The 27,345-nt window shown below is 41.6% G+C and overlaps 2 protein-coding genes across 2 annotated transcripts in view; both read right to left on the reverse strand.

Annotated features, from left to right (window-relative positions):
• LOC144598644 (transmembrane protease serine 9) overlaps positions 1–17,844 on the reverse strand; it is a 117,088-nt gene extending 99,244 nt beyond the window's left edge. Inside the window, exons 1-10 of the mRNA XM_078408854.1 lie at positions 17,461–17,844; positions 16,569–16,797; positions 16,283–16,407; positions 13,219–13,286; positions 11,283–11,482; positions 11,142–11,180; positions 9,726–9,945; positions 7,440–7,582; positions 6,968–7,065; positions 1,748–1,860 (exon numbers count right to left, since the gene is read on the reverse strand). Of these exons, the coding sequence (XP_078264980.1) occupies positions 1,748–1,860; positions 6,968–7,065; positions 7,440–7,582; positions 9,726–9,945; positions 11,142–11,180; positions 11,283–11,482; positions 13,219–13,286; positions 16,283–16,407; positions 16,569–16,797; positions 17,461–17,556 (1,331 nt within the window). The 5' untranslated portion in view covers positions 17,557–17,844. The remainder of the gene's footprint in view (positions 1–1,747; positions 1,861–6,967; positions 7,066–7,439; positions 7,583–9,725; positions 9,946–11,141; positions 11,181–11,282; positions 11,483–13,218; positions 13,287–16,282; positions 16,408–16,568; positions 16,798–17,460) is intronic.
• Positions 17,845–20,246: 2,402 nt separating this feature from the next.
• tmprss7 (transmembrane serine protease 7) overlaps positions 20,247–27,345 on the reverse strand; it is a 45,522-nt gene continuing 38,423 nt past the window's right edge. Inside the window, exons 17-18 of the mRNA XM_078409015.1 lie at positions 26,122–26,258; positions 20,247–20,435 (exon numbers count right to left, since the gene is read on the reverse strand). Of these exons, the coding sequence (XP_078265141.1) occupies positions 20,247–20,435; positions 26,122–26,258 (326 nt within the window). The remainder of the gene's footprint in view (positions 20,436–26,121; positions 26,259–27,345) is intronic.

Raw genomic sequence — 27,345 nt, forward strand, 5'->3', positions numbered from 1 at the left:
CGGAGGCAGAAAGGAAAGCTCTACAGCGGGTAGTCCATAGAGCTCAGAGGGCCATCGGAACACAGCTACCAGACTTGGAGGGCATCTACAACACACGATGCCTCAGAAAAGCCACCAGCATCCACAAAGACTCTTCACACCCCTGCAACAGTCTGTTCGAACTCCTTCCATCGGGCAGATGATACAAGGCCTTCTACGCCCGCACCTCCAGACTCAGGAACAGCTTCATCCCCAGGGCCATAGCTGCTATGAACCGGTCCTGCTGAGCCGGATGGCCACAACGCATAGATCAACTTGCACTTTACCCTGTCTAAAAACTGTTACAATTGTTTCATTTCGTTGGGTTGCTGTTAATTACTTAAATTATTGCATCGTATGGGAGGCGCATTCCCAATCTCATTGTACCCCTGGGTACAATGACAATAAAGATATATTGTATTGTATTGTATTGTATTAAAGCCAGGACTTTATTCCCAGGAGCACAGGAAGCCAAATTTTCCTACATTTTGTCTTGCTGAGTTTAGTTGTGGTTAATGATGGAGACCAGTGGTGAATGAATAGATGGAGTGAAACACATGCATACAGTTCCACTCCATTTAGTTTCAAACAACTGGGTGGAATGAGTTGTTCAGACTTTGAAAGACTGACTGAAAGAGATTACTACAGGTGAAATTTAGGCAGAAACATAGAAAATAAGTGCAGGAGGAGGCCATTCGGCCCTTCGAGCCAGCAACGCCATTCATTGTGATCATGGCTGATCATCCACAATCAATAACCCGTGCCTGCCTTCTCCCCATATCCCTTGATTCCACTCGCCCCTAGAGCTCTATCCAACTCTCTCTTAAATCCATCCAGTGATTTGGCCTCCACTGCCCTCTGTGGCAGAGAACTCCACAAATTCACAACTCTCTGGGTGAAAAAGTTCCTTCTCACCTCAGTTTTAAATGGCCTCCCCTTTATTCTAAGACTGTGGCCCCTGGTTCTGGACTTGCCCAACATTGGGAACATTTTTCCTGCATCTAGCTTGTCCAGTCCTTTTATAATTTTATATGTTTCTATAAGATCCCCTCTCATCCTTCTAAACTCCAGTGAATACAAGCCTCGTCTTTTCAATCTTTCCTCATATGACAGTCCCGCCATCCCAGTAATCAATCTCGTGAACCTACGCTGCACTGCCTCAATTACAAGGATGTCCTTCCTCAAATTAGGAGACCAAAACTTTACACAATACTCCAGATGTGGTCTTACCAGGGCCTTATACAACTGCAGAAAAACCTCTTTACTCCTATACTGAAATCCTCTCGTTATGAAGGCCAATGTGCCATTAGCTTTCTTCACTGCCTGCTGTACCTGCACGCCAACTTTCAGTGACTGGTGTACAAGGACACCCAGGTCTCGCAACACTCCCCCCTTACCTAACCTAACACCATTGAGATAATAATCTGCCTCCTTGTTTTTGCCGCCAAAGTGGAAGTTGTATACTGTTTCTTAGAATACAGCATACAAAATGGAAAGGCTGAATTTCATTTGTTTGGGACGTTTCATGACTTCAAAATATTCAAAAGTTCCTTACAAGCATCAAACTCCTTTTGCAGTCCAGCCATAGTTCTGGAATACCATTCAGAGCCATTTCATTGTATCTACCCAATTGTCATTTTAAAGACTATATACAATCAGATGCTCACTCTTCTGTTTAAATGTATAATGCATCACCCATTGCAATAAAACTTACAATCTATAATCTTACCTGATTCCATCAATCTCCAACCAGTCCCTATCACAGTAGCTTGAACCTTGGGATCTCTCTTGGATTTCTAAAACAATAACTGAAAGGGCTATAATGTATCCGACAGCAGGTGTCTGTTGAGGAACATAACAACTATTACATTACATCAGTTAATAGCTTTGATTCTACAAGTGAGCGTGGGAGTACACAAAAATATCAAACTATGGTTGCCTCCATTCAAAACAGAATATAAACAATTTGTTGACTAGGTTTTTTCAGAATTTAAATTTTGGGATGTTCGTGAACAGAACAACAATGACATTACATTAGCTGTAAAGCGTTTTGGAGTATATTAAAATAATGATTCACATTAGATATTATATATCGGCATCAATCCTTCACTTACTCAAATAAAACAAAATCTATCTTGTCTTTATATTCTACGACTAATGCAGTTAGTAGTGAACTTGCAATGCTCCATTCACTGAGGTCCAACCAGTGTATATTTCTTAACTCCACTGACAAGGGTGATGTTGTTTTTTGAGAAACCAGTGGCTGACTTTGCCGCTTTCTCTACGCTTCCACTCTCCACCAGGTTGCATTGTGGACCTACCATTTGCAGATCATCCAGTCTCCCATGACCACTGGCTCAGTGTACTGATGATAATCATTGCTGTTTCTGCTTTCCCCCCCTCACCAGGATAACTTCAGAAACTTTGTTGACAATTTCCACTCCTCTCACCTTCAGATGGTCTAGCTCTGATCTTCCCTTCACTTCCTCAAATTCAACATTCTGAAAATATTTTTCAGAACTATGATATCCATGGGGAATCATAGTTGAATCATAGTTGAAAGGACTCCATTCCACTTTCTCAGTTTCCATAACATCTATCCTCTCAATGCTGTACTAGTGTACATTCCCTGTTCCCCAAGTAAAGATTCCCAATCAATGCTCCTAATCGAGCCTCAATAACCCCTGTTCTAATTCCTGCACTTCTGTCCTCTATAAAACCCCTTGGCTTAACAAATAACAGTGAGTATTAATTGTTAAATAATTGTTTTGTCTCCTTCCCTCAGTCTTTGAGTGACAAAAAATCTAAAGTTAGAAGAAGTAGTACTCAGTAGTTAATGTGTACTTAAAATTTTGGATTTAAAAGCAACTTTTCCCCTGATACAGGAAGCGCAAAGGTGGTTGACTGTGAGAAAGGGCAGTGCAAGTGGAGTGCAGGAGACCCCGGTGGCTGTGCCGAATGAAAACAGGTACACCCTCTTGGGAGCTGTCGGGGCAGATGCTTCCAGTCCGACCGGCGGACAGATCGGTGGCTCCAACACCAATGATGAGACCGACGTCGGGCAGAGCCATAGTGGTGGGTGACTCCATTGTCCGACTTCTGTGGTGGCAGGATGGTCAAGGATGTTGGTCAAGGATGGTCTGTTGCCTCCCTGGTGCCAGGGTTAAAGATGTCATGGACTGACTTCAGAAATCCTCGAGAGGGAAGGTGAACAGCCAGAAGCAGTTGTGCACGTGGGCACAAACGACATCGGGAGGAAGAGGAAGGAGGTTCTGCATCGCAGGTTTAAGGAGTTAGGAAGACTACTGAAAAGCAGGACTTCTAGGGTGGTTATCTCTGGATTGCTTCCTGTACCTCGTGCTGATAGAGGTTTTGAATGTATGGCTGAGGGGCTGGTGCAGGGAGCAGGGATTTAGATTTATAGACCATTGGAATCTCTTCTGGGGTGACCTGTACAAAAGGGACGGGTTACACCTCAAGTGGAGGGGGACCAATGTTCTGGCAGGCAGGTTTGCGAGTGCTACACGTGTGGGTTTAAACTAAGTAGTGGGGTGGAGGGGTTCACAAATTGGGAATATAAAGATGGAGTTAAAGGGGACATGATTACAGGAAAAGTTGCAAAAGACTCCCGAATTAATGGGAAGGAAAGTTCGAGAAGGGATAAGAGAGTAAGGTCAGGGCAATAGTGACTGATGTGAGAGGGGAGGTGAATACCGAAGTTAAAGTGTAGTATTTCAATGCACGAAGTATAAAAAATAAAGTGGATGAGCTTGAGGCTCAGTTAGATATTGGCAAGTATGATGTTGTGGCAATTAGAGACATGGCTGTAAGAGGATCAGGGCTGGGAGCTGAATATTCAGGGGTATACGACATATGTAGGTTAATTGGCTGGGTAAATGTAAAAATTGTCCCTAGTGGGTGTAGGATAGTGTTAATGTACGGGGATCGCTGGGCGGCACGGACTTGGTGGGCCGAAAAGGCCTGTTTCTGGCTGAATATATATGATATGATATGATATGATATGATATGATATCGAAAAAACTGACAGGTGGACAGAGGGGGTGGGGTCGCTCTGTTGGTAATGAATGATATTCAGTCCCTTGCAAGGGGTGACATAGAATCAGGAGATGCAGAATCAGTATGGACAGAACTGAGGAATTGTAAGGTGTAAAAAGACCCTAATGGGAGTTATCGACAGGCCCCCAAACAGTAGCCTGGATATAGGGTGCAAGTTGAATCAAGAGTTAAAGTTGGCATGTCACAAAGGAAATGCTACAGTGGTTATGGAAGATTTCAACATGCAGGTAGCCTGGGAAAATCAGCTTGGTAATGGACCCCAAGAAAGGGAGTTTGTGGAGTGCCTCCGAGATGGATTCTTAAAGCAGCTTGTACTGGAGCCTACCAGGGAGAAGGCAATTCTGGATTTAGTGTTGTGCAATGAACCGGATTTGATAAGGGAACTCAAAGTAAAAGAGCCATTAGGAGGTAGTGATCATAATATGATAAGATTTGATCTACAATTTGAGAGGGAGAAGGGAAAATCGGAAGTGTCAGTATTGCAGTTGAGCAAGGGGGACTATGGAGGCATGAGAGAAGAGCTAGCCTGAGTTGACTGGAAAGAGACCCTAGCAGGGAAGATGGTGGAACAACAATGGCAGGTATTTCTGGGAATAGTGCAGAAGGTGCATCCTCCTCACAGTTCACACTGCCACCCAGTTCATTCCAAAGAGGAAGAAAAATTCTAAGGGAATTAAGAGGCGACCGTGGCTGACAAGGTAAGTCAAGGACAGTATAAAAATAAAAGAGAAGAAGTATAACATAGCAAAGATGAACGGCAAGCCAGAGGATTGGGACTCTTTTAAAGAGCAACAGAAGATAACTAAAAAGGTAATACGGGGAGAAAAGATGAGGTACGAAGGTAAGCTAGCCAAGAATATAAAGGAGGATAGTAAAAGCTTCTTTAGGTATGTGAAGAGGAAAAAATTAGTCAAGACAAATGAGGGTCCCTTAAAGACAGAAGCAGATGAATATATTATGGGGAACAAGGAAATGGCAGACGAGTTGAACAGGTACTTTGGATCTGTCTTCACTAAGACACAAACAATCTCCCAGATGTACTAGTGGACAGAGGGAAATTCACATTAGGCAGGAAATGGTGTTGAGTAGACTGATGGGACTGAAGGCTGATAAATCCCCAGGGCCTGATGGTCTGCATCCCAGGGTACTTAAGGAAGTGGCTCGAGAAATCGTGTACTCATTGGTGATCATTTTCCAATGCTCTATAGATTCAGGATCAGTTCCTGTGGATTGGAAGGTAGCTAATGTTATCCCACTTTTTGAGAAAGGAGGGAGAGAGAAAACGGGAAATTATAGACCAGTTAGCCTGAAATCAGTGGTGGGGAAGATGCTGGAGGCAATTATAAAAGAAGAAATTGCGGAACATTTGGATAGAAGTAACAGGATCGTTCCGAGTCAGCATGGATTTACGAAGGGGAAATCATGCTTGACTAATCTTCTGGAATTTTTTGAGGATGTAACTAGGAAAATGGCCAAGGGAGAGCCAGTGGATGTAGTGCACCTGGACTTTCAGAAAGCCTTTGATAAGGTCCCACATAGGAGATTAGTGGGCAAAATTAGAGAACATGGTATTGGGGGTAGGGTGCTGACGTGGATAGAAAATTGGTTGGCAGACAGGAAACAAAGAGTAGGGATTAGCGGGTCCCTTTCAGAATGGCAGGCAGTAACTAGTGGGGTACCGCAAGGCTCGGTGCTGGGACCGCAGCTATTTACAATATACATTAATGACTTAGATGAAGGATTAAAAGTAACATTAGCAAATTTGCAGATGACACAAAGCTGGGTGGCAGTGTGAACTGTGAGGAGGATGCTATGACGATGCAGGGTGACTTGGACAGGTTGTGTGAGTGGGCAGATGCAGTTTAACGTGGATAAATGTGAGGTTATCCAGTTTGGTGGTAAGAACAGGAAGGCAGATTATTATCTGAATGATGTCAATTAGGAAAAGGGGAAGTACAAAGAGATCCGGGTGTCCTTGTTCATCAGTCACTGAAAGTAAGCATGCAGGTACAGCAGGCAATGAAGAAAGTTAATGGCATGTTGACCTTCATGACAAGAGGGGTTGAGTATAGAAGCAAAGAGGTCCTTCTGCAGTTGTACAGGGCCCTAGTGAGACCACACCTGGAGTACTGTGTGCAGTTTTGGTCTCCAAATTTGTGGAAGGACATTCTTGCTATTGAGGGAGTGCAACGTAGGTTCACTAGGTTAATTCCCGGAATAGCGGGACTGTCGTATGTTAAAAGACTGGAGCGACTGGGCTTGTATACACTGGAATTTAGAAGGATGAGAGGGGATCTTATAGAAACATATAAGATTATTAAGGGATTGGACACGCTAGAGGCAGGAAACGTTCCCAATGTTGGGCGAGTCCAGAACCAGGGGCCACAGTTTAAGAATAAGGGGTAGGCCATTTAGAACGAAGATGAGGAAAACTTTTTCACTCAGACAGTTGCAAATCTGTGGAATTCTCTGCCTCAGAAGGCAGTGGAGGCTAATTCTCTGGATGCTTTCAAGAGAGAGTTAGATAGAGCTCTTAATGATAGCCGAGTCACAGAGTCATGGGGTATGGGGGAGGGCAGGAATGGGGTACTGATTGTGAATGATCAGCCATGATCACATTGAATGGTGGTGCTGGCTCGAAAGGCCAAATGGCCTACTCCTGCATCTATTGTCTATTGTCTTTTGCTGATGTACAGTAATTTTCAATAAAGGAATACTATGAATTTTTGATTCAGCACACCCATGCAAGTGTTTAAAACAGTGTAAGTTTTCTCTCTCATGGGCACTAACAGGTCAATTAACTAATATGCTCGTGACTGATAGTCTCATTATAGAATGGGGATTCTGAAGAATAACATTTATTCCCACTCACTGTTATAGTCCAGGTACAGTCAATCTTGGGTGGGTAGTAGCGAGGGTAATAGGGAGAGCTCAGTGAACCATTCCAGGATATGAAGTTACCACCACAACCTAGGAAAGGAAAAATATTTGTAAAAATCACAAACAAGATACAACCACGACAACTGAAAGTCAATCTTACGCCTGCTTTTTATCTGTCATTATTAATGGAAATTGCAAATGTAACAATGAATAGTAATGCTAAACCTTTTCTTGCCTCAAGCGTTTTTGACTTTGTACTCTGATAATCTTAGAAAATAGAACAATACGTTTCCTAAAAGTGTTACAATTCAGCTGGGATGAATCCGTTTTCTATCCATGAAAAGGTACCATGCATATACCCAAACATTTTGGTTCATCCACTGGTCCAGGTTTTAAGGTTTTGGTTATAATAAAGGCAGAAAATCTACTATTGGTCAAATAGTTCAAAATATCATCATATCTACCTCTTTTGCGAATAGCTTCAAAGTATGCTTTAAATACTGCACCGCCTCTTCGAACTTTTGATGAAAATGTCACTAGCATCACATTGCCAGAGGAAGTCAATCTGATAACTGGAGGAGTCCAACTGACAGGTGAACCACACCACCTGAAAAAGGAGAGGTTATTCGCTAGTTCAACTTATCAAAACATGAATAAACAGCATATGTAAGTGGCAATATGCTACAATTTATTCATTTTTTTCTAAAGCCAATTGCGTCACCTTCAGTATTCAGACAAGAAAGAGCTGACCTGAAGTAATGAGCAAAACACAAAGTTTGGAATGGTTCATTCATTAATAAAATATTAAGATTTCAACATTTATAGCATCAACATGATTTTATTTGGATCATAATTTTCTCATTATCAGTGAAAAGATTCTGCCTGAATTAATTGTGTCAACTTTCAGAAGCGCTTGGATTGACATTTTGCAACTCAAAACATGAAGTGTTGGAGACACTCAGCAGGTCAAGCAGGAAATGGACAGATGACGATTAAGGTACAGTGAAATTCAAATTGCCATGCAGCCATACTAAAAAAAAAGCAACAAGACACACAACTGCATAAAAGTTAACATAAAAATCCACCACAGCAGATTCCCCATATTCCTCTCTGTGATGGAAGGTAATAAAGTCCAAACTCCTTCCTCTTTATTCTCCCACGATCGGGGCAGTAGAACCATCCGCAGTTGGGGCGATCGAAGCCCCCGCAGCCGGCGGTCGAAGCCCCCGCATCAGGGCGATTGAAACTCCCAAGTCAGGGCTGTCGAAACTCCCGCGTTGGGGCAGTGGAAACACCCGCGTCGGGGTGGTCGAAACTCCTGCGGCTTGGAGTCCCCGATGTCTGTCTCTAACCAGAGACCGTGGGCTCCGCAACGTTAAAGTCCGCCGGCACCCATGGTTGGAGCCCCAAAGATGATCCCCGACAGGGATCGCGAGCCTCGTGATGTTAACGTTCCGCAGGCTCCCACGATAGAGCTTCCGGTCGATCTCCAGCAAAGACCGCTAACTCCTCGATGTTAGGCTCCAGTGTGGATGGAGATACGATACGGGGGAAAAAAACGCATCTCCATCGAGGTAAGAGATTAGAAAAAGTTTCCCCAACTCCCCCACCCACACATAAAACAAGCTAAAGAACACTAAAAAACAAACATTTAACACATACAAAACAGAAACAAAGAAGGAAAGGACAGACTGTTGGCGAGGCAGTGTGGGGGGTGATTGGCAGATGGGATTGAAAAGCAGAAGAGCTGCAGGAATTGCAGAGGGGAGGTGAGAGAGGGTCTTAAAATCTCCTGCATGAGAGAGGAGGGGAACTTCAAAATATTCTCCACATTGCCTGAATTTGGTGGACAATCTGCTGTCTGAAACTTTGCATTTCTATCCAAACATTTATTGCCAGACACGTGAATACATTGGAAATTTCCATGATGCTGTAGATCAATAAAATGATGACAGTTTTTCAGTATGCGGACTGGTGATTCCAAATAAAAATCCGGGCATGAACTTTGACAGGAAAAGTTTACTTGGATCTTTCTCGAAACTGCTATTGATTAGTTGCTGTAACATTAGCATAAGTTCAACATAAACTACAAATGGAGTTTCCGGCAATAATTCCTTGGAACCAACATTCACATTTAGTGTAAAACACCGTGCTGGAGGAACTCAGAAGGTCTGGCAGCCTCTGTGGAGGGCACTGGCAGACGACATTTTGGTCTGGATCCTTCTTCAAAATTTTTGCTCTAACTGTTGGAGAAACTCAGCAGTTCAGGCAGCATCTGTGGGGAGGCAATGTTTTGGGTCATAACCCTGCGACATTTCTGACGCAGGGTCGCGGCCTGAAAGGTTGACTAGCACTTTGTCTTCGCAGGTGCTGCTTCATCCACTGAGTTCCTCCAGCGTTTTGATTTTTGTTTTAAATTCCAGCTTCTGCAGTTTCTTATATCCACATTCATATTTAGTGTTTTGCTTAGAATTCCAACTGCAAATACAAAATCCGAAATTGAAACATTAATCTCAGTCAAGGAAGTTGGAAGGGTACAGCTTCATAATAAGCCGTAGAAAACACTCCAGGGATCCATTTACTCCCATAGCTAATCCACTCTGCCAGTTACTAATGAAACACTGGCTGACAATCGATAATGAGTGAATTTAAATGTACTCCTATGAAGGAATAGGCAGCTTAGTGTTGGATGGTTAACGAGCCATTGAAGATATTTTCACTATGCAAATTCCACCAACAGACTGTCTTACCGTGCAATTATTTTGTTCTGTATGGGAAGCAGAAAATCATAGGCTGATAGTTTATGAATGGCACAGTTTCCGGGAACGGCCCCATATAGCGTCAGAATCACTAAATGTACAACATGGCCTGCCGGAACTCGCAGTCGCCATTGGTAGTAGGATCTTTTAGGCCGAGTTAGCGTCAGTGTCCGATTGTTGCCTGGTTTTGCATACAGATCAAAAGACATCGCTGCAAAATGCAATAAGCAAATCTCACACCACAGTTGGGAATACACCAATGAACAATAACATGACCGACTACAAAGATAATTTAAAGTGTCAAAAGATTTAATTCAATTTTCAAAATGCAAAGATAAAAGATAATATTAAAATACCCAAAGATGCAACTAATAACATAATGTTAGTCAAATTTGATTCAAGGCAAAGGGGAATAATAGTAGCTAGAGGGCGTAGGTGAGGCAGGTACAATAATAATATTTAAAAGACAATCAGACAAGTGTATGGATAGGAAAGATTTAAGGGATATATGCCATATGCAGGCAAACCGGACAAGCTTAGATAGGGAATCTTGTTCGGCACAGACAAGTTGGGCCGAAGGGCCAGCTTTCTTGCTGCATGTCTCTGTGGCTCAAAAGGGAATGTATTTTAATTACATTCCTGTTGCAGCTGGAAGTTTATATTCCATATGTCCATTGTAGTACATGGTCATAACAGCCACAGTCTTAGCACTTCAAAGAAAAAGATTCTGAGTAATAGATCAAAATGTTTTTTTCTTGGTTATTCACTGTTAGTTCAACAAAATGACAGTCAATTTGCAAACATTTCAATCCAATGAACAAAATGGCTGCAGCAAAACATGGAGATGGAGTTCCAGAGGTAATAACTTTCAAACTTCTAATGAATATATAAGTAATGATATTTGTTGAAAAGGTTATCTGTCAAGCCAGGGTTTAGATTTTAAACACACTACCTAGATATATTACTTTTTAGGTAAAACGTTTATTGTTCATGTCATAATGGGTACTGACCTCCCCGCCATCGAAGGGATCTACAGGAAGTACTGACTCAAAAAGATAGCCAATGGTAGCCAAAAAGACCCGCACCACCCTGGCCACACTCTCATCTTGCTGCTACCATCAGGAAAGTGGTACGGGAGCCCGAAAACCGTGACCTCCAGGTTCAAGAACAACTTCCCAGCAACCTCGAGCTTCAATTGAGTGATATAGGTGACAAAATTGAAAAACCCATAAATAGGGTGAAGAAAAGACAGAATAGAAGAGGAGGAAATTAAATTGCAAATTAGAAGATAAAGAAAATAATGCACTACCCTTTGTACTTGTGTATAGCTTGATTGTGCTCATGTATGGTATGATTTGATATGACTGGATAAACATAGAAACAAAAGCTTTTAAGTAAAACTCTTACCTGACTTGACAGTTAAATCATATTCTTCAGAACCTGAAACTGCAAAAATTGGATAGTGAGATCGCAAAAAAATACACAAGGAAATAAAAGACTCAATTTTAGTTCTGCACAAAGATTCATTTTATGGAATTGAAACACTACCAAATAGCTCAATTGTGTAAACATCAAAATCTTCTTCAACAGAGGAAATCTCTTCAGAAGAGTTCAACAGGGGGATTTTAAACTTATTTCCATTGACTTGTTGCAAATTAGATGTAGTTGTATTTTTAATGTAGTGTGCTATGTCTTCTGGTGCTGAGAATTTACTCCAATAATAAGCTCGAAGCCCTTCTTCGCCTTCGCTGCAACAATAAAAGAGGAACAAAAGGTGTCAGAACTTTACGTTTATGTGAATGAAAATACATTAATTGGACATAAACTGGTGAACAAATACTACAAATCTGCATCCAAAAAAGCTTTGTCAGTCTGCATCAGATACTGGAAATTCAGGCATCCTACATTGCAGGTCTTGACCCGAAACGTTGACTATCCCTTTGCCATCATAGTCGCTGCCTGACCAACTGGATTTCCTCCAGCAGTTGTTTCTTGTTCCAGATTCCGGCATCTGCAGTCTCATGTCTCCATCCTACTTTGCACCTGGAATAAACCTTTTTGTCTGATGCAGCTATGCTTTTTATGTGACAGTACATGCTGGTACAGATTACTAGCACCTACCAATAGTTTATATTATTTTAGTAATATGTTTAATTTTGTGTAAGAAAGAACTGCAGATGCTGGTTTAAATCGAAGATAGACACAAAATGCTGGAGTAACTCAGCGGGACAGGCAGCATCTCTGGAGAGAAGGAATGGGTGACGTTTCTGGACATGTGTTGACAATACTTTTCAATTTTATTGATATGTGCACCTCAAAGTACTGGGAAGCATTAAAACAATACATTATTTTCTTTATTGTCCAATTTGCTCTTTAATTTCCTTCTCTTCCATTCTGTCCTTTCTTCACCCTATTTATGGGTTTTTCAATTTTGTCATCTATATCACTTAATTAAGCTCTGCATTCTAATTTTCTACTTCTTTCTACAGATCCATTTTCCCTGAATGTCCCTCACTTTCTTTGTTCCTCTTTCCTCCTTCTTCACATATTTTCACTTCCTTTCATGCCCTACAGCATTTTGGAAATAAGATTACAGATTAAAAAAAACATTTATGGAGATTGTAACATAACAGGTGTCAAATGTTATTATTTGTTGGGACCATTCATTGGTGTTATCTGACTTTAAGGATTGATTCATATAATTAAATGCATATGGTAAGATGAAACCCACACCTTTTTTTCCACTCCCCCTCCCCTCATCACCCTTTCTCCTTCACTTCCTCCATTGACATCTCCTACCCCAGTCCCTCTCCAGATTTTTCTTCCACCTCCTCCCCCATAACCTTTTACCTACCATCCCTCTCTCTGGTTCTACATTTCACTCCTCACCTTGCTTCTTTATCAGATTCCACCATTTGCACCATCCAGCCTTGGTTACTATCCCCAGCCTTCTCTCCCTCCTGAATCACCTGCTATTCAACTCTTCCTCACCTGGATTATGTATCACTAGCTCTTGCCCCACCTTTCCCCTCGCCACTTTCTACAGCTATCCCCTATTGGTCTCTCAGTCTGCAGAAGGGTCCTGACCCAAAACATCGTCTGTCCATTTCCATCCACAGATGCCAGCTGACCCACTGAGTTCCTCAAGCAGTTTGTTTTTTGCTGAATTATGCATTATTGTATAACATTTTAACTCATTAATAATTGCTTACTGATTAAATAGCCTCCATTTTTTTGGAAAAGATCCAAAAGACACATGTTTTGTGGCTAAAATAATTGTTTTATGAGAGACAACTGATTAGAGGACAATAGCAAAGTTATAAAATTCCTTAAGTGAAACTTAAACTTATGATTTTAATCATATATCATTTGTATTTTAGTAATTAAATATGTAATATGTTGTACACTATACATCCAAATACAAATAAAAGAGCATTTAACATGGGAATAATACAGTAGAGTTAAATCGTGTGTTTGTACTCACCTAAATGCAGCAATGACTGATTTCAGGTAATATTTCCCCAATATAGATGACTCATATTGTTCCGAAAACTAACATTTAAAGAGTGCAAAAGAAAGAACAAAATTAATGATGGTCATTTACCCTCAAGTACAGAGGCAGATGCTCATTTAAGTTCAAAAGGCTTATTGCGGGTTAAAATAAGCTTCTGACCAGGACACTGCCCATCATCTTGATATTATCAAGAGAAACAATATTGACCATGATGACTTTAAGATTATGACTCTGCTTGTTCAAGAACTGACAAAACTAGAACCATGAGGTCCACAGTGACCTTATCAAAATTGTGATAAGGCCCACATTGACTTAATCAAATCACACCATCCACTTTGCCTGGTCTGTGTGGTTGCAAATCATCACATACTGATGATGTCAACATAGAGAAAATGTGTGCAAATGATAGAAGACTGTGAAAGTGGGCAGTAGTTGCAGAGAAAAGACACAGAATCCAGTCCTCTTTCTCTGTGCTCCAAGATGACTTATTTGTCTGCAACTCATTGGCATATTTTTCTTGTATTATAAGAATGCTACTTGTTTTTTGCAAACTCCTGATAAATTATAACCTCTGTAGAAATAAACTCAGATTAAATGTGCTTCATTTGAAAATATGGCTCTGTTTAATTTACTTTATTAGCTGAAGTATATCATTCTTGGTTGGAAGGAAGGACCAACCACTTGAAATAGTGATTATTGACAATTAAACCCCTTCAGAAAAGCGATTAAGATAGTGAAGTAAATTATCCTTTGAAATATTGGATGATATAGTATAAAAAAGGTCACAAAGTGTAGGAGTAACTCAGTGGGTTAGACAGCATTTCTTGAGAACTTGGAAAGGCTAAGACCCATCTTCAGACTCAGTATAATCTTCCTAAAGTGAGGATACTTGTGGATACATTAACAGCTAAGGCTTAACGTCTTGACAAACTTAGGGCTCTAGAAGAGGTACACTCAATATCATCACAAAAACAAAAGTAATTTCAAACTGTTAATCGCTTTGTTTCTATGCTTTATAAAAACCCAAAGACAAGTGAGGAATCTGGAATTAACCCTTACAATAATTTCATTCACAGGCAAAACATGTAATATGTAAGTAGAACTCACTTAGATTAATTGTGACACATTAAAGAATGAAGTAACCCTAGTATCATGATAGATCCACACTGGAAAATAATCACCGTCATCAAAACAATAATTTCTCCAAATAAATGAGTGGGATGACTTGTACATATTTGAATCCTCTTGCACACATTTTTCAGACACTCATGCTATTGAGTCCATGACTGTTAGTATTTAACTTAATGGGAATAATCAGAATAGATCTTTTGGCTTGCAAGGGATGTGATGGGCCAAATGGCCTTCGCTACTGAACATTTCTGTAATTCTCCAAAGATATATCTAAACTAAAGATCTTGTACCTAACCTGGCCAAAACTCAGCAATTTCACCTGTAGTGCTGATTTTCTCTCTCCATTTGGTCTTATCAAAGAATTTAACAAAGCTCTCAGTGTAAACCTCGCTAATGACATCAGCATGCCCGCACATCTTTCTGTGAAGGGATACTCAGTCTCTGAAAACTGTGTCACCAAACAAAAGTTCCATAGTTTGTTTTTCAATGTCAGGCAGCAATGGGCCTGCATTTGTTGTCTGAAATTTGGTGATGTGAGTAATTTAACCACTGTAATTTCAGACTGATGCAAGATCCAGTCGGCTATTCTTAACCTTTTCTTTCCCCATACCTGAAACCATAGACTTCCTCACTCCTTTAGTCTTTTATCTCCAAACATCCACATACTTCTGAATGCTAAGTTTCACTTACTCAATCTGCACTCCGTAATTTACTTTTATTTTCTCTAATTTGATGAAGTCCTGTTCTTTGGACATTCACCAATGTTTCTAGATTTGGAAAATAAAACTAACAGAGTGTTGTAATGCTGCATACAAGCTTAATCAAAGCCAAAAGTCTCCTCTGTAATGTTCAAATCCATCCCAACACAAGTTTCAGGACTGCATAAGGCTTGTACAAAGCAAAAACGAGTGGCTGCTTTACAGTATTCATTTACTTTAATTGTCATCACATACTTTCTTCCTTTTGTACATACAATATAATACAATATATCTTTATTGTCATTGTACAGGGGTACAACGAGATTGGGAATGCGCCTCCCATACGATGCAATAATGAACAGAGCTACTAACTCGAGCTTGCTGGAACACTACACTTTGTTGCACTTGCATGGTCAAATGGAATTTATTACATTTAATATAATTTCAAACTGGAATTAAATCTCAATGAAAGCCATATGATATATTCTTCATAATGACTGAATCTGGGAGATTTGTTCTTGTACTTAAAAGATAACATCTTCATGTGTCTGAATAGCTAGGGTGTAACTTTATATTTAGTCATAGAGTCATAGAATGATACAGTGTGGAACAGGCCCTTCGGCCCAACTTGCCCACACCGGCCAACGTGTCCCAGCTGCACTCGTCCCATCTGCCTGTGCTTGGTCCATATCCCTCCAAGCTTGTCCTATCCATGTACCTGTCTAACTGTTTCTTAAACATTGGGATATTTTGTTAAAATATATTTTAGTAGGAGAATCAACTGAAAGCTGATGTAGGTCCTTCTTTTTGTTCAACTTTATTTTCAAACTGTATTGACTTCAAGAATTATAATTAATTGATTTCTCCAATCTCACCCCGACAAACCGATATAAGCTTCCATGGTTAATTTTGCAAATGGAAAAGCAATTTTAGCAATACACTCTGGCATGAATTAGTAATCATCCTAAAATTGTAATAGTGGTTAAAAACAAAAATAAACTCTGACCAAACGACATTTAAAATTTTCCCGCTGTAGCATAAAAAAACAACCAATCTACTCTTAAAACAGGGCAATTGATATATTTAAAATTGCTTGTAATCAGATCTGGAAATGATTTCTCGTCCTGTTAAGTGACAGTGGTCAACAGAATCAGTTAATGAATAACAGCATCATGGTAACATTAAAAGATGAGCTTGCAACTCACATAATTCTGGACAGCTTGTGCTTGTGAGATAAATTGTTTTGAGTGTGGGTTTCCCAATTCATTGGTGTAGGTGAGGTTAGAGATTTCTAGACTTCCACTCAGATAAAAAATGGAGAGAGCAGGCGCTGAAAGAAATGACACTCACAATTTACATTCTGAAGGTAACAGAACTTCTGTTAACTTGAATAGCGCTATTCAAGTGAATGTTGTCCGCACCGTCAACGAACCTAGACAATAGCTGCTTGACTTCTAATGTATGCCATCAAAATACAAGATTTAAACTTACACAAGCAGTAACAAAGCACCGCAATGATTGCTGCTGCTGAAAGAGGAATTATGGGCAGGGAGCCAAGGATCCATCTTCTGTAGGGTTCACTTCTTGCCAGCCCCTGGGAGAACTTCAAAGGGCAGAGGTAGGCTTTGAGTGCTAATGGATCCACAGAATGAGCCGATGAAAGATTGAGACACTGATCGGAAGGCACGGTGTCTTTGTTATATTCTGCAATAGGATAGTTCTGAAGGAAAAAATAAACAGATAAAGAATGCAATCACCTAAAACACACCAGAACCTCTTGATGAATATGTAGCACTGAAACACAGGGAGTGATTCAAACACGTTTACCTTTGTTAGTTGTTTTGCAACTGTGTCCTCCAGAATCAAATTAAAATGTCGTTCCAGGGACAGTACATTAGGAAGTGCCAAATAAACTATTGTGTGTTTTACCTCTGTACAATGACCAATGTTTACTCAAATGCAAGTTTTACAAGTTCTGGGTATTTAAAATTCAATCCTATACACGGGTGAGGAGTCTTATTCTTCCCAACAGTAATAATAAGTTTAACCACGCTCACTTTGGCATTTGCATTAAATACCCTGCATTATTGATTTTGTTACTTGGAAAATAATTCATTATGGATGGCAGTTTTTCTTAAAGTATCTGTCAAATAGAAATGTCAGCAACGTGTAACAATAAATAACCATCAGAATAACGGAAATCTCTTATATATGCTTTATAAAAATAGTTAGACGCTATACCCAACGAGTAAAATGATTCTAGTTATATGCCATGGATTGTGTAAGTAAGAAAACAAGCTGCTGCTTGCAGGAATACTATTTAATAAGTAGAAAACTACTCCGACTTTATTACTCGATAAGATTGTCGAAAGATATGCCTTACCTGGGCACAGGTGGGTCTTGTTTGTTTCTGTTGGTGAGCGGCTGTCTCTGAAATGGTGAAGACCTCACTGATCCGCGGCTGTGGAAGCATTCGCATCGCCCTACTTCGTTAACAGCAGAGCCTGCTCAGTCCCTCAACGCTGTAACGCCACCGTGAAGGAACTAACAACGACCCTACTTTGTCTGTAAGGTGTCTCTTTCATTTGACCTTGCAATCAAAACGTCTGCAATACGACGATTCCCACCCACTTCCACTCTCGGCTACTGCCGACTGACACAAAGAGAGAACGAGTCCAACCGCGACACCAGCACCAAACCAGTGGCGAGTACACAGCCCAGTTTAAATTTCCGGGCAGAGGGCATACCTCTTGTGGGGGAACTACGCCCGCTGCCAATCTGGTGTTTAGTGCTACAACTGCTTGCACCTTCTTCAAAATACGGCCTGAAGAAATACATCTATGGCACCATATCTGTTACTCGTACGTACAACATGTCCAGTTCTGTTGAATGATCGCCAGCCGTAAATATTAGCTCTTTCCCGCCTGCTCTAGCCTTTAACAACAATTTAAGTTATTTCCCCTACACTGAATAGTTTGCGTGTCATTTTCTGAGGCTGTTCAAAGTCAAGCAATCATCTTAGTCCAGACATGGAACAAGGGAGCAGATTTTGTTCATGAAGGACAGTGGTGGCACAATGTAATTTTTTGGGCGGTGGGATCTGGTGATTTACTGGTCATTGTTGAGGATTACTTGAATGTCAATTTTGTGTGCCACGATGGTATTCATACTGGCATTTCCATATCACTAGTTCAGACGTCTGTAACTCAGTCCAAACTATTTCACCACTACACTATGCGTTTCTGCCACATTTTATTTTTGTACGTTCACCTCTGAACCTTGTCCTCTTCTGCAAGTCAACCATGAGTGCACAGAAACATTTAAAAAATGATATACTGTCAGAAATACAAAGATAGAATTTCCCAAAAAGGCCAAACTAAAAAAAACCAGCATCTAGCTGAGTGCAGTAACAAGACATACTGGTTAAAATGAAGTTAGTAGCATCAAAGGGAAAAACATTCTAACTGTTGGAGTAAAACTCAAAGATGGTTGTGATTGTACAAAGTTGATTATCCCAGCCCAGAACATCAGAGCAGGAGTCTCTCAGGGCATTGTCCAAGGGCCAACCATCCTCAGCTGTGACCAAAGAGGGGACATTCACTGATGATTACATAATATTCAATGCTGTTCAAAACTCTTCAGTACATGAAGCAGTCCATAAGTACACGCAGCAGAATTTAAACAAGATTCATGCAGAGATTGGCAAGATGCAAGAAACATTCCCATCAAAGTGCCAATGACATTCTTGACATTGAATGGTATCACCTTTGCCAAGTGCACCAGCATCAACAGCCTGGAATCATCATTCACCAGAAACTCAATGAACCACCCACACAAAGACTGTGCCCACAAGAGCAGATCAGAAATTGGATATCCTGGGGTTAGCGAGTTACATCCTGATATGGGTCCCTTTTTCCACCATTTACAAGTGATACGTCAAGGCTGTGATGGAATACTCTCCACTTACTTTAATAAGCACTGTGTGAACAACATGGTGCCAGAAAAAGCAGCCCACTTGATTAGTACACCGTCACTTCCTTACATATACAGTCCTCACTTACAATACAATACAATATATTTTTATTGTCATTGTACAGGGGTACAACGAGATTGGGAATGCGCCTTCCATACGATGCAATAAATTAATCAGCTAATCAGTATAAATTTATACAACCCAGTGAAACAAAATTAGAAAGTTTTAAAACAGAATAAAGTTCAAGTAAATCTGTGCCGGTTCACTGTGCGATGTGACCATCCGGCTCAGCAGGACCGGTTCATAGCAGCTATGGTCCTGGGGATGAAGCTGTTCCTAAGTCTAGAGGCGCGGGCGTAGAAGGCCTTGTAGCGTCTGCCCGATGGTAGAATTTCGAACAGACTATTGCAGGGGTGTGAGGAGTCTTTGTGAATGCTGGTGGCTTTTCTGAGGCATGGTGTGTTGTAGATGTCCTCCAAGGCTGGTAGCTGTGTTCCGATAGTCTTCTGAGCTCTATGGACTACCCGCTGAAGAGCTTTCCTCTCTGCCTCCGTGCAGCTGAGGTACCACACAGGGATGCCATGTATTAGGATGCTCTCTGTGGTGCAGTGGTAGAAGGTCGTCAGCAGCTGTTGGGGCAGACCAGACTTTTTCAGTGTTCTCAGTGTTCATTGCTGCGTCTTCTTGACCAGCACAGCGGTGTTTGTGGACCATGTGAGATCCTCCAAAATGTGAGTGCCCAGAAACTTGAAGCTGGACACTCTTGAGTACCTGTGCATAATATGCACCACCTAGAAAATGAACTGCTGTTCCTTGTCTAGAGTTAATGGGCAGGTGAGAGAAAATGGGTTACAGCACAAGAAACAGGGAAATGGGATTGTTTTCAGAGCTGGTATACACTCAATGGGTTGAATGGTCTCAGTTGTAGAATATGTGCACATCAGTAAAGAATTTATGAATGGGAAAATTCTATCAATTAAAATATATTAAAAAGACACGAGCAATGTAATCTTGATTGTGGTACATAATATATTAAGCATGCTACATAAATAGACATATGTATAATTTTCACAATCTACAATGATTCTGGATATTGTATTCTTGTAAAAAATATAATTTTAAATGGTTGGGTTTACTTTATTATCTCGTTGATGAATATGTAATCCTTTGATGTATAAATATTGACAGCAACGTAACTATGTAACACCATCAGTTTTTGGCGAGGCAGAGACATGCTGTTGGATCCATGTAGCGAACTTTGACACTCTTGTATAGACTCCAGGAAAATGTGGTCTTCCACATCCATGACCCCAGCTCACAATGCCAGTTAGAAACCATCTGCCACCAACTTTCTCTTGACAAGACAATGGTCCTCCAGAGTCACCCTGCAACATTAATAACAAAAATGTAAAACATAATTACAAATTAAAATATTAATAACTGTTGATGGAAATAATGTCTGAGTGATGGAAGACCTAATTAATAATGTGCATACCAGTCTGTGACCTCTGGCAGGGAAATGATCATCATGAACTGCCTGTCACCATGTTGATGGCTGATCTTTCCAGCTCTGGTAACTTTGTGGAAATGTCACGCAATGTATAGGAAGCTGTACATTTGTGCATTAATTACTTAACAAAACTCACCCTTCAATACTTCCTCAGGCAGAATGTTGGAGCCTTCACTCAAAAAACCTGCCACTGACCAGACGTGCTCACCATAGTTCTCAGCGATTTTCATCTGCTGACCCTTCTCAATCTGCTATGAGACTCCTCAGTTGGAATCTCTTGGGCTGAAGTGGTGTTTCATTATTAAAACTGACCAGGTGTCATGTCATAATGGCCAAACCAACCCTGGCAATTCACATTTGGAGTTGGAGTTAAAACACTCATACGGCATGAAAACTGGTCCTTCGGCCAAACTCATCCATGACAGCCAAGATCCAAATAGCCTTCAAATGTTGTTATTGTAACTGCCTCAACTACCTCTTCTGACAGTTCATTCCATGTACACATCACCCTGAGTGAAAAGGTTGCTTCTCTGGTTCCAATTAAATCTTTCCCCTCTCACCTGACACTTATGCCCTCTAGTTCTTGATGTCCCTACCGTGGTAAAAAGACTGTGCATTCACCCTATCAATCCAACTTCATGATCTTCTACACCTCTATAAGATCACCCCACAGCCTCCTGCACTCCAATAAATAAATACCTCGCCTGCCCAACCTCTCCTTTTTGCTCAGGCCCTCGAGTCCTGGTAACTTTCTTGTAAGCCTTCACTGCACTCTTTCCAGCTTAATGCCATCTTTCCTAGAGCAACTTCTGGCATATAGCATAATCAATAAAGATATAAAATCATGAGAGACATAGATAGGGTAGACAGTGAGAACCATTCTCCAAGATTGGAATTGTCGAAGACTAAAGGGCAATGCTTTCAGGTGATGAGGGCAAAGTTTAAAGGAGATGTGCGGGGCAAGTTTGTTTTCACAGAGAGGATGGTTAGTGCCTGGAAGGCACCGCCAGGGGTAGTGGTGGAGGCAGATACGACAGTGGCATATAAGAGATGTTTGGATAGGCATATGGATATGCGGGGAATAGAGGGAAATGGATTGCGTGCAAAGGCTGATAAATCCCCAGGGCCTGATGGTCTGCATCCCAGGGTGCTTAAGGAGGTGGCTCTAGAAATTGTGGACGCATTAGTGATTATTTTCCAATGTTCTATAGATTCCGGGTCAGTTCCTGTGGATTGGAGGGTAGCTAATGTTATCCCACTTTTCAAGAAAGGAGGGAGAGAGAAAACGGGAAATTATAGACCAGTTAGTCTGACATCAGTGGTGGGGAAGATGCTGGAGTCAATTATAAAAGACAAAATTGCGGAGCATTTGGATCGCAGTAACAGGATCGTTCCGAGTCAGCATGGATTTATGAAGGGGAAATCGTGCTTGACTAATCTACTGGAATTTTTTGAGGATGTAACTAGGAAAATTGACAGGGGAGAGCCGGTGGATGTGGTGTACCTCGACTTTCAGAAAGCCTTCGACAAGGTCCCACATATGAGATTGGTGGGCAAAATTAGAGCACATGGTATTGGAGGTAGGGTACTGACATGGATAGAAAGTTGGTTGACAGACAGAAAGCAAAGAGTGGGGATAAATGGGTCCCTTTCAGAATGGCAGGCAGTGACTAGTGGGGTACCGCAAGGCTCGGTGTTGGGACCGCAGCTATTTACAATATACATCAATGACTTGGATGAAGGGATTAAAAGTACCATTAGCAAATTTGCAGATGATACAAAGCTAGGTGGCAGTGTGAACTGTGAGGAAGATGCTATGAGGTTGCAGGGTGACTTGGACAGGTTGTGTGAGTGGGCGGATGCATGGCAGATGCAGTTTAATGTAGATAAGTGTGAGGTTATCCACTTTGGTGGTAAGAATAGGAAGGCAGATTATTATCTGAATGGTTTTATTCACAAAATGCTGGAGTAACTCAGCAGGTCGGGCAGCATCTCGGGAGAGAATGGGTGACGTTTCGGGTCGAGACCCTTCTTCAGACTGATGTCAGGGGGGCGGGACAAAGGAAGGATATAGGTGGAGACAGGAAGATAGAGGGAGATCTGGGAAGGAGGAGGGGAAGGGAGGGACAGAGGAGCTATCTAAAGTTGGAGAAGTCGACGTTCATACCACCGGGCTGTAAACTGCCCAGGCGAAATATGAGGTGCTGTTCCTCCAATTTCCGGTGGGCCTCACTACGACCGAAATATGAGGTGCTGTTCCTCCAATTTCCGGTGGGCCACACTACGGCCGAAATATGAGGTGCTGTTCTCTCCCGAGATGCTGCCCGACCTGCTGAGTTACTCCAGCATTTTGTGAATAAATCGATTTGTACCAGCATCTGCAGTTATTTTCTTATACTACTTGTTGCTCCACTGCGATTTCTCTTCGAGGTATGTCCACTTTGAAGAAGTTCTCCTCCTCTCTTCGACGAGAGTTTAGCAACATGCTCTCTCGCTGCTCCCCCTCTGTGATTTCTCCTGCCCTCCTACTCTACGACCACATCTTGACCTCCCGCCCCCCTGACATCAGTCTGAAGAAGGGTCTCGACCTGAAACGTCACCCATTCCTTCTCTCCCGAGATGCTGCCCGACCTGCTGAGTTACTCCAGCATTTTGTGAATAAATCGATTTGTACCAGCATCTGCAGTTATTTTCTTATATTATCTGAATGGTGTCAAGTTAGGAAAAGGGGACGTACAACGTGATCTGGGTGTCTTAGTGCATCAGTCACTGAAAGGAAGCATGCAGGTACAGCAGGCAGTGAAGAAAGCCAATGGAATGTTGGCCTTCATAACAAGAGGAGTTGAGTATAGGAGCAAAGAGGTCCTTCTGCAGTTGTACAGGGCCCTAGTGAGACCGCACCTGGAGTACTGTGTGCAGTTTTGGTCTCCAAATTTGAGGAAGGATATTCTTGCTATTGAGGGCGTGCAGCGTAGGTTTACTAGGTTAATTCCCGGAATGGCGGGACTGTCATATGTTGAAAGACTGGAGCGACTAGGCTTGTATACACTGGAATTTAGAAGGGTGAGAGGGGATTTTATCGAAATGTATAAGATTATTAAGGGGTTGGACACGTTAGAGGCAGGAACAATGTTCCCAATGTTGGGGGAGTTCAGAACCAGGGGCCACAGTTTACGAATAAAGGGTAGGCCATTTAGAACAGAGATGAGGAAAAACTTTTTTAGTCAGAGAGTTGTGAATCTGTGGAATTCTCTGCCTCAGAGGGCAGTGGAGGCCAATTCTCTGAATACATTCAAGAGAGAGCTAGATAGAGCTCTTAAGGATAGCGGAGTCAGGGGGTATGGGGAGAAAGCAGGAACGGGGTACTGATTGAGAATGATCAGCCATGATCACATTGAATGGCGGTGCTGGCTCGAAGGGCCGAATGGCCTACTCTTGCACCTAATGTCTATTGTCAAAGGAGACTAGTTTAACCTAGCGTCATGGTGGACATAGACGCTGTGTGGGGTAAAGGGCCTGTTCCTGCACTGTACTGTTCTATGTCATTTGTTCATTATACTAGACAGGAAAGGGTTACAGGGCTTTGGACCAAAACGTGAGCAAACTAACTTAGATGGGGCATCTTGGTTAGCATGGATGAATTGGGTTGAAGGGTCTGTTTCATAAGATGCTAAGTGCTGGAGCAACACGGCAGGTCAGGCAGCATCTCAGGAGAACATGGATAGATGATGTTTCGTTTTTTCAGACTGATTGTAGGGGAGTGTGGGAGGTAAAAAAAAGTTGGGAGAGATGAGAAGCGAGATAATTGAACTAAAGCATGGCAGGTAATAGGTGAGCACGGACAAGGGGGGTTTTTATAAGAAGATAACTGCAGATGCTGGTACAAATCGAAGGTTTTTATTCACAAAATGCTGGAGTAACTCAGCAGGTCAGGCAGCATCTCGGGAGAGAAGGAATGGGTGACGTTTCGGGTCGAGACCCTTCTTCAGACTGATGTCAGGGGGGCGGGACAAACAAAAGGGGGGGGGTTTGATAGGCAGATAGTTGGAACAAAACAGAGGTGAAAAAAAGGTGAGAGAAAAAAGGGTTGAAGGCCTGTTTCCATGCTGTATGTCTCCATGACTATGATTCTACAATGAGAGTTTGAGCAGATGAGATAAATACTAGTTCTTTGTGGCATCAAAATGGTGGGAAACTCTCAATACACAGTGTGAAAAGAAGCCCTTAGCCCAATTTGCTCATGTCAATCAACATGCCCCATCAACAATTGTCCCACCTGCCTGCGTCTGGCCCATATCCCTCTAAACCTTTCTTATCCATGTACCTGTCCAAATGTCTCTTTAATGTGATGATAGTATCTGTCTCAACTATTTCCTTTGACAGCTTGTTCCATATACCCGCCGCTGTGTGAAAAGTTACTCCGCAGGTTCCTATAAAATATTTGCCCTCCATCACCTTAAAGGAGCCACCCTTAAAAATACAATGAAACCCTGAGTGATATCTTAGTATCGGGCAATATTGCAGGTGTTACAGCCAGAAGTGTCGGCACCTCTTCATCCTTTACACACCACCAATGATGCCCCTCCTGCGGCCGCTGTCTGCACGGCTGGCGAGGCCGTGTCCTATTGCCATGATGGAGCAGCTGTGGTTCCGCAGTGTTGGGTGTGTGAGGGGCTATGTCCGTGCCAAGGCCCTAACATCGCTTCTACCTGCCCCTTGCACCTGGTCCGGGCGGCGGCCAGAGAGGGCGGGCGGCGGGCACGCGGGCTGAGCCGTCCCGGGAGGTCACCAACCGCCGGCCCGGGAGGTCACCAACCGCCGGCCCGGGAGGTCACCAACCGCCGGCCCGGGAGGTCACCAACAGCAGCAGCAAGTGATACACACCTATCCCCTGAAACGAAAACCCAGCCACCCAACTCTGCAGATTGCCACTAGAATAGGTCACTTTACCCTCACAATTTTTCTTCGCAATTTATGAAAGGCAACCTCGATATGTTGTACATCTTAATAAGTATAAATCCACGATCTCCATGATTTGCACTGAGAAACTGCAACACTTGAACTTTGTGAATTTTACCCGCATGATTGATTGGTAAGATGCCTCTCAAAGAACTTCTGGAACATTAATTAGAGGGGACACGATCAGTAATGCGATATTGCGTCAGTAATGCGTCATGAGATATTAAGAATTTTCTGTAAAAAATAATTTCCGTAGAATATGTACACCAATAAAAATAAGGTTTCTCATAAAGGCACAAGGAACTGCAGATGCTGGAAATGTGAGCAAAAACAAAGTGCTGGAGGAACTCAGCAAGTCATAGAGTTACAGCTTAGGCAGCATCTGTGGAGGGATCCTTCTTCGGACTGAAGAATCGTTTGTCATTTGTCTATTCCCTCCTCAGATGCTGCCTGTCCTGTAGAGTTCCTGCAGCACTGTGTTTTGCTCAATGTGACTGATCATTCTTTTATTTGCTGATTTAAGGAACGTATAAAATATTCATTATATTCAGTAAAGTTTATGAAGTTAATTTTAAGTTTAAGATGTTTGCTTTTAAACTTACACGACAAGCATCTCTTTCCCCAGATAACAATCCCGCACACAGCATACGTGGAGTGATGAGCCCATAGGCGGAACGACAGAGGGACTGGTTTATGATCTCAACCTCTGCTTGTTGAAGAACAGTAGGATCACTGTTACCTTCAGTAAGAAAAACAAAACAAAATAATGTGCAGTAGATTTTTAATTTAGTATTTTTATCCCTAACTCCATGATTAAACCCCTGACTAAATACTTGGAAAAGATCAGTTGTGACTGTTGAACATTCATAGCACAATGATTAGCAGGAAACAATTATTAAACATGTTAAAAACAATAGAGAATACATTTCTTGTTCCCATATATTTATTATTAAGAAAATATAATTTATGCTGTGACCATAATCAAAATACCATGGACTTGCATAAGAATGTGATCCATGTTGTCACAATCTTGAATTGGCACTTTTGCATTTGATTCAAGTCTATCAAAAACTAGGCACTTTAAACCCAATCGCATTTGATCTGGCCTATTCTGCACTTATTTCGTGATCACTTTTTACTTTTCATTACCCCCTTGCACACCTCACCACAGCCATCTGAGCAACCAGTGGACTTAGGGTAGTAGGCCTATTCCTTAATCAACTTCATTGGGTTTTTTGACAGCTTAATACCTAATTGAACGAGAATAAAATTATTAATAAAAATAATTAAAAATAAATGGACTCAATAACGTTAAAATTTGTGATTTTGTTCTTTGGCAGCTCTCTAAGTTATGATGTGTCTGCTGACGTCAATATGGAAGCTACAAATTTTGCATTAAATGGGGAATGTGGGTGGATAGTTTGGGAGATTGTGCACTCCTTCTTTCATTTAAGCAAGGTCTGTGTCCCCTCAGCAAATAAACTTGAAGTGCTTAAAGCCATTCCGAATATTTATTTTTAAAAGGTGCTGAGGCAGATTAGTTTGTCTTCATTCAGGATGTACTTTAGGATTTTTTCAAGGATGGAATAGGAAACTGTGAAATAAAATTGGTTATAGCCTATATTTCAATGACTGTTCAAGGAATGGAAAACAACAAAACACACAACAAACAGGCTGCAAACATTCATTAACACCTGCCTCAGGAGAATACTAAACATCTGGTGGAGAAACAAAGTAAGCAATGTGGACCTGTGGAAAAGAACAAGCCAGGATTTACAAATTCGAAGGAGAAAATGGAGTTGGATTGGACACACCCTCAGAAAACC

This window comes from Rhinoraja longicauda, chromosome 12, assembly GCF_053455715.1.
Source record: "Rhinoraja longicauda isolate Sanriku21f chromosome 12, sRhiLon1.1, whole genome shotgun sequence".
Lineage (NCBI taxonomy): Eukaryota > Metazoa > Chordata > Chondrichthyes > Rajiformes > Arhynchobatidae > Rhinoraja > Rhinoraja longicauda.